The 7206-nt window shown below is 39.9% G+C and overlaps 1 protein-coding gene across 2 annotated transcripts in view; it reads left to right on the forward strand.

The window, feature by feature from the left end:
* Positions 1–7206, forward strand: part of Txlnb (taxilin beta) — a 46341-nt gene that overhangs the window by 34497 nt on the left and 4638 nt on the right. For both annotated transcript variants that reach the window (XM_031380486.1, XM_031380485.1), the window contains exon 7: positions 1120–1194. In XM_031380486.1, the coding sequence (XP_031236346.1) occupies positions 1120–1194 (75 nt within the window). The remainder of the gene's footprint in view (positions 1–1119; positions 1195–7206) is intronic.

Genomic DNA, 7206 nt, shown 5'->3' on the forward strand with positions numbered 1-7206 from the left:
TTCTTGTAGGGTCTGTATGACATCTGCCCAGGATCTTCTAGTTTTCATAGTCTCTGGTGAGAAATCTTGTAGGCATGATTTTTATTTAAAGAAACAAAACAACCTTCTGAGCTCTGACCGGAAGATGCAAACCTAAACCAAAGGCCAGAGCTGTAGATCAATACTGATTAACAGGCGTTCATACATCTTAAGTTAAAAGAGCATGCTCACCATCAGCTCCCAGCTCAACTGTGTCCAACTGCAGTGGCTATATAGGAAAGATTCTTTGTAGCAGTGGGAATGAGGTCTCTCAGTACCTGAGGGCAGAGTTCAGAGCAACTCATCAAGCATTTCCATTTCTCAAATGTGCTGCATGGGTCACTGATAGTCAACCCACTCAGGTATTAGAAAAGCACAGATTTCAACCCACACTCTATACACCCTAGTTATATTCTCCAAAGGGGATCTACCCTTTAGTGATCCCCTGAGGAGAGTCAGATGTATGTTGAAGTGTTCTGTCTAGAACCAGGGATAGCCGGGCAGTGGTGGCGCATGCCTTTAATCCCAGCACTTGGGAGGCAGAGGCAGGTGGATTTCTGAGTTCAAAGCCAGCCTGGTTGGTCTACAGAATGAGTTCCAGAACAGCCGGGACTATACAGAGAAACCCTGTCTCAAAAAAAAAAAAAAAAAAAAAAAACCCAGGGATAAAGAAGGGATGTGCATTTCTTAAGGCATCATGTCCTTTGTGGTGGAAAATAATTGCGTGCTAATATGATGGACCAGTTGCAGGCAGTCATGCCCAGGTGGGGACGTCTGGAGATGTTCAAGCTAAGGTCGATGACAGTGGTGGTTCTTGGGAAGCTTCTAACCCATGGCACTAGTCAGAGGTTAAATTTTGTGTGATTCATACTTGATTTGGATACTTAAAATTTTTTATTAAAGCCACCAGTTTCCTTGGGAATCAAACATATTATTTGTTTTCTTTAACTTTGCCAACTTATATTTTGCAAAAGCCCCTCCCCTCAAAAAATACTTAATGGAGAGGGGCGTAAGAAGAAAATTGGTTTATATGTATACAGTAAATGAAAGGGACATTAAACACAACTAGACTTCCTTCTTATGCATTCTGTTTTCTCACAGTTGCTGAACCAGGCAGCAGAATGGAAACTTCAGGCCAAAGTGCTGAAGGAGCAGGAGACGGTGCTGCAGGCTCAGGTGAAGTCAGGAGGCCAACACATGGAGGGTTGGGTTAGCTTCCTTCTGGTACCAAGGGTCTGGTATCAAGGGTCTGGGACAAAGCTTCAGGGGTGGCGAGGGATGGGGTGTGAGAAGGAAACAACTTCATGTTGATTACGTGAGACTATTGTGTCTATGCAAAGGAAATTATGTGGACCGACATTAAGTAGCCAAGAGGTTCACAGACAAAGGATGCCATTAACGTGGTCAGTAAAGCCGATTTACAGTTTCCTACTTCTCTAGCACGTTTCTTCTCGGTAACCGGATCCATTCCTGACTAAGGTGAGAGGAAGGGTAAAATCTCTCAGAAGCACCACTTATAACTGTTGATCCTAAACAGTCCTCCCATTTCGATACTGCCTATAATATAAAGGAAATAAGAAAAATGGAGACCAAAATATTGATCAAGACTGACCTGATCTGTGATGAATGGCTGGGAGTGGTGGGAACGTCGCGAGCCCTGATTTGGCTTCCCTTGTCGCTGGCTTTGTTCTTATCAGACTATTAGAGTTCCAGTTTCTGGCTCAAAAATATAGTCTCCTGCCACAACTGGCTCTATGCAAAAGCCAGGTCTACTTATCTTCCCTGTAGACATCAGGCTTGGCCTGCAGGGAAACATTCTCTGTCATAGGCCACAGAGGGACTCTGGCCCCACTTTTGGGAGAAATGCCTAAGCCCTAAAGGGATGTTGAGTTCATAGAGGAAATTCATAGAAAGCAAGGACATCAGAAGCCTTCCCCATCAGGCAGCATTAAGACTGTAAGTGTTAATGTGCTGACTGTAAAATCTTATTTATTGTAAAAAAAAAAAATCAAGAATAAACTTAAGCTTTTTTTGTTTTTTTGTTTTTTGTTTTTTGTTTGTTTGTTTGTTTTGTTTTTTTGTTTTTTTGAAGATAGGTTTTCTCCAAATAGCCCTGGCTGTCCTGGAACTCACTCTATAGACCAGGCTGGCCTCAAAACTTAGGCTCTTGATCACTTGCTCTGTCCTCTTGCTCCTTACCCTCTCTCTCTCCATTCCCTCGCTTCCCCTCTCCACTTGCTCATGGTTGGCCTCTACTCCTCTACTCTCTCTCTCCCTCTCTCTCTTTCTCTCTCTCTGCTTTTCTCTGTCTCTACTTCCTCAACTCCCCTCCCATGCCCTGAATATACTATTAAATATATTAAAATATAATATATATTATTATGTTATATGTTATATATTAATATATTATATATCATATTATATATTAGTTAGTTAATATATATAACTCTAATATATATATTACATATATATATAATAAACTTTAAATAAGCAATTACAGGAAACATACATACAGGTGAGCTTGTTACAGATAACTGTTCTAAAGCATATTTATGTAATGTGTACAGAGAATACAATGGAAAATTGTTTTCCCATATGTAATCTATTCTTTGAGAACATTCAAAAAAAGTTTTCAAACTCATTAAATAGAGGCCTGAAACATAATGTTTCTGGAATTTCATAGTATCACAGAGTTCAGAGTTACAAACTCGGGACCAACTTTTGAGTCAGCTGCAGAAACCATCATATCGTATTATCAGAAGCAGCAAGCCATGGTCCACAGCAGTTATCCTGTGGACAGTGGGAAAGAGTTGTGATTCTACTGTCTAGGGATAGAAAGCCCAGAGAGTCAAGCCAGAGCTTCTGGACTGTCTCTGCTCACTAACAGCACATAGCCTGGGAGAAACAAAGGACACTTGGCAATAGGCGTTATTCACATTGTCTACTCCAAAAAATCACTTAGCTAAATGAAGATAATGACATTGAAAAGAGTAGATTAATATTAGAGTCTAGCCTAGAGAATGATTTATGCAGCTTCCACTGGAGTCCAGAGTGTGTTTATGCCACTTGTCCATGCCCATGTATGCGTAAGTGCACACATTTGCTCATGCGCGTTTGGAGGCTAAAAGTTAAATCAAGTGTCTTTCTCACTCACCACCCACTTATAGTTTGAGACCTGTCTCCAAACAAATTGGAGCTCAGTAATTCAACCAGACTAGCTGGCCAGCGAGCTCTACCCATGATCCTCCTGTTTCCCATTCATTTGATGCTTGGATCACAGAAGCACACTACGCCTTGCTTTTTGAATATGGGTGCTCTGGATCTAAAGTCAGATCCTCATGCTGGCATAGCAAGTGTTATATAGACTGAACCATGTCATAGAACCAAGGATCTAGGAGCTTAAAGATGGAGGAAATAAAAATAAACAAATGTGATCCACTTTCTCAACTCTGCCCATTTAAACTCCAGAAGTATTTACTGGGTACTCCTGATACCCAGCTCACCCCCAATCCTGGAATGAGTTCAGGTATTTCAGGTTTTAAGATGAGAGTACCAGCTCTTCACACAGAGCGGTGTGACCCTGTCCAACTTACATAAATTTGAAAACGGAATTCTACTCTCATCCTTCCTTTGTTTCTAATTGCCCTTAAAGGAGTAGGAAGCGCAGGAAGTTAAGGCCTTGGTATTCATTTCTAAGACTGGAGCAAGAAAAATACCAAGGGCAGTTTGCATGTTTTCCTAGAGCAGTGGTTCTCAGCCTTCCTAATGTTGAGACCTTTTAATATAGTTCTTTATGTTGCGATGACCTCCAGCCATGAAAGCATCTCATTGCTATTTCATATCTGTAATTTTGTTAGTGTTGTGAATTATAATGTAAATATCTGATATGTGATTTCCCCAAAGGGGTCACAACCAACAGATTGAGAACTGCCGCCCTGTGCTGAAGTCACTTTTAGTCATAATATAAGCCTGGTGAGTTGGGAATGTGTTTCTCACTTAGGAAAGCAAGGTTTGGCTCTCAGTTCTATAAACTGAGGGAATAGAGCAGCTGTCATAGATACTCAGTTGGGATACAACTGTCATGACTAATGGATTGTTACCAGCCAGATCAGTAAGAATGAGGACAGTAGCAAACATGGAATGTCTCAGGAAGTAAATTGTTTTAAAAAGTATAATCATAGTCTCTAGACTCAGATACCATTTTCTTATCTTTTGATGAAGGGGAGCCCTCTGCAAGGACTTTGGAAGCAGGACTTACTTCCACATCAAGTCTCACAGGCTTACTAAGACCATTTCTAGACACAGTTCCTTCTGTTTTTCTTTTCCAATCAGAACTTAGTGGCCAGTGAGGACCCAATGAGTGAGGACCCACTTGATAGGACTCAGTGAGCATAGGCACTTGCTGCCAAGCTTGGTGATGGCCCAGATTCCATATGGTAGAAAGAACTGACTCACAGCTATGAAAAGCTATCTATCCTCTGCCCACCACACACCCACATGACATGCATGGACCGCCAAACACAGCTAAAAGTAAAAACAAAAACTGAGTGCTAGGCCCATTTCAAGGTGATAGACTACAGCAGTTTTTACTTTTCACCCTGGAGTGGTTTGTTTCTATTTCTCTCCCTGGCAGGAAAACTCCTGTGCATGACTTCTGGATAGTCTTTTTGTATTTTCTGTCATCCCAAAGTGAAAGAGGGACTAGCTCCTGTCAATGTCAAACATGCGTTGTGTCAGAATGCTAATCAGAGGCCAACTCTATAGTATAAATATGCACTAATAAAATGAGAAGTATAGAATTTCAGTTAGAATAAGATAATGTTGGTACTGGTTACCCAAGCAAGGGATCAGCCACACAAATTGTACCATCTATGTCCAATAGAAAGGAAAGAAGAATATTAAAACCTGACCGCTTGAGGGAAGATCTGAGAAGCTGTTTGATATCTGTGGAGTTGTTTCATGTGTTCAGTGTTTCCATTTTGCAACATGAAAGCATTCTAGAGATTGTACAATAATGTGGGAATAATAATAATTCTGATCTGTATGCTTCAAATGGGCAGCGAGGTTAATTTTATGTGTATTTTAATACATTTTACTTTTAAACATAGCGAAACAAAAATGATACCTGGAAATAACCTAGTAAAAATAAAGGAGATGATAAAGCAATACCCAATTCTTAGCAAAGTGTGCTAACCTGAGTTTGATCCATAGCACCCTTACCACACAGAGTCAGGAGAGAAACAACTCCTCAAAGGGTCTTTTTTCTGACTTCCACATGCACACATGCATGTGTGTGTATGCGCGCACACATACACACACAGCACATGCTAAATGTATTTTTTTTTTAAATCGGGCAGTGTTTTATTTTCCTTTACAATTGAATAAATCCTTCTTGATGACTGCACATGGGTGAGGCTGCTTGGTAGTTCAGAAAGGTCACAGCAGCAGTGTTTCCCTGGCTGTAGTCTTCAGTAGTGAGTGGAATGACTTGTATGACGTCACTGTCACACCAGCAAGATGGCATTTATGCAGCCATCGTTTTCATTTTAAAATATTTGTTTTGCCATTGTCTCTAAATGGATAGGTTTGGACACATGAATAATAAATTCAGAGTCAATAAAAATGCTAGTCTAGTGTCATATGGAGGAAAGAAATCAAAGCAATTCCCCTTGCTATTTTTAAACCCAAAGCGAGACGAGATTTGACAGTTCGGTTGTGATCCTAAGCCTTTAGCCTCTGAACTATCACTCTGAACAATAAGCTCAGATTTGAGTTCTCCACTGCACTCGCCCTATGTCTTCTGTCATGGTTTGCCTGTTGTATGAGCCTGAATTTGAAAACAATCTTATTAATCTGCCAGTGTGCCTGTATCTGTCTCTAATAAAGGTCTTGGCTTTGTCTTTATCCAACAGCACAGAAAGCATCACAAGGGGGAGGAATGGAGTACTTTAAGGAAGTCTTTAACAGAACCTTACAAGGGATTAAGTCACTGACTCCAACTGACCCCAACTGAGCCAGATAACAAACTAACAAATACTATCAAGTAATATTCAAATGCCCCTTTCAACATTTATGGGAGATATTCATTTATAAGATTGCTTTTGAGCTCTATTTGCTGTTTTCAGCAAATGTGTATCATAATATGTGTACAAACACACATGTATTACTTTTGGGTCAGAGGCATAATTTAAGATTACAGCTATTCATTAGCTTAGGTTGTAAACATTGATTAAAGAGAAAATCCAAGGCAAGTAAAGTTCTGACTTGGTAATCTGTATTAATTATCTCATAGTTAACTTGTCATTGCGCTTGTCTTCCTATGAGGCATACAAGTCCCTCAAAAGCAGGACCCACATGTTAAATAAATTTCTTTATATAAGTGGTACATACATATATATGTTTAGTGACCAATAAATATTTGTAAAAATTATGATATAATAAGGCTGTAATTGTATATTTTATAATCTCATCTTTCTTTAAAAACATTTTAGACAACACTAAGTGGACTTGAGAGGTTTTTAAGAAAAAACAGAGCACAGGAAGTTTAAAGGGAAAAGTGGTTGAGAGAAATAAGGGAGAGACTGAAGGGGAGGGAATGGCAGTTTGATCAGAACACATTGTATAGGCGTATGAAATTCCCTCCCAAAAAAAAAAGAAAGGAAGGGAAGGAGGGAAGAGAGGGAGGGAAGAAGAGAGGGAGGGAGGAAAGGAGAGAGAGAAAGAGAGAGAGAGAGAAAGAGAAAGAGAGAGAGAGAGATGGTTGAATCAGCACAGTGCTTGCTCTGAAAGCCTGAGGACCTGAGTTTGAATCCCTAGCACCCAGGTAAAAGACAGATGTGGTGACAAATGCCTTTAACCATAGCACAAAGGGCCAGAAAAAAGCAGGGAGATCCCTGGACCTTACTGGCCAGCCACTGCACCTGGAATGTCAAGCTTTACATTACAGAGAGACCTTCATTTGAATCATAAGGTGGAGAGCTATAAAAGAAGATATTTAAAGACAGACAGACAGACAGACGCAATTCTTTTAAATGAAGAATTGTAATCATGTTCACTAACCTCGGTTGACCTTGTAGTATATAAAATAGCTAAACATATGACTAACCCTGTACCAACAGTATCTTTAATTCATTTTCCTTCTCAAATAATGAACAGTGACATGTTGAGTTTTTTTTTTTTTTTTTTTTT

Source organism: Mastomys coucha, unplaced genomic scaffold (genome assembly GCF_008632895.1).
Source record: "Mastomys coucha isolate ucsf_1 unplaced genomic scaffold, UCSF_Mcou_1 pScaffold2, whole genome shotgun sequence".
Taxonomy (NCBI): domain Eukaryota; kingdom Metazoa; phylum Chordata; class Mammalia; order Rodentia; family Muridae; genus Mastomys; species Mastomys coucha.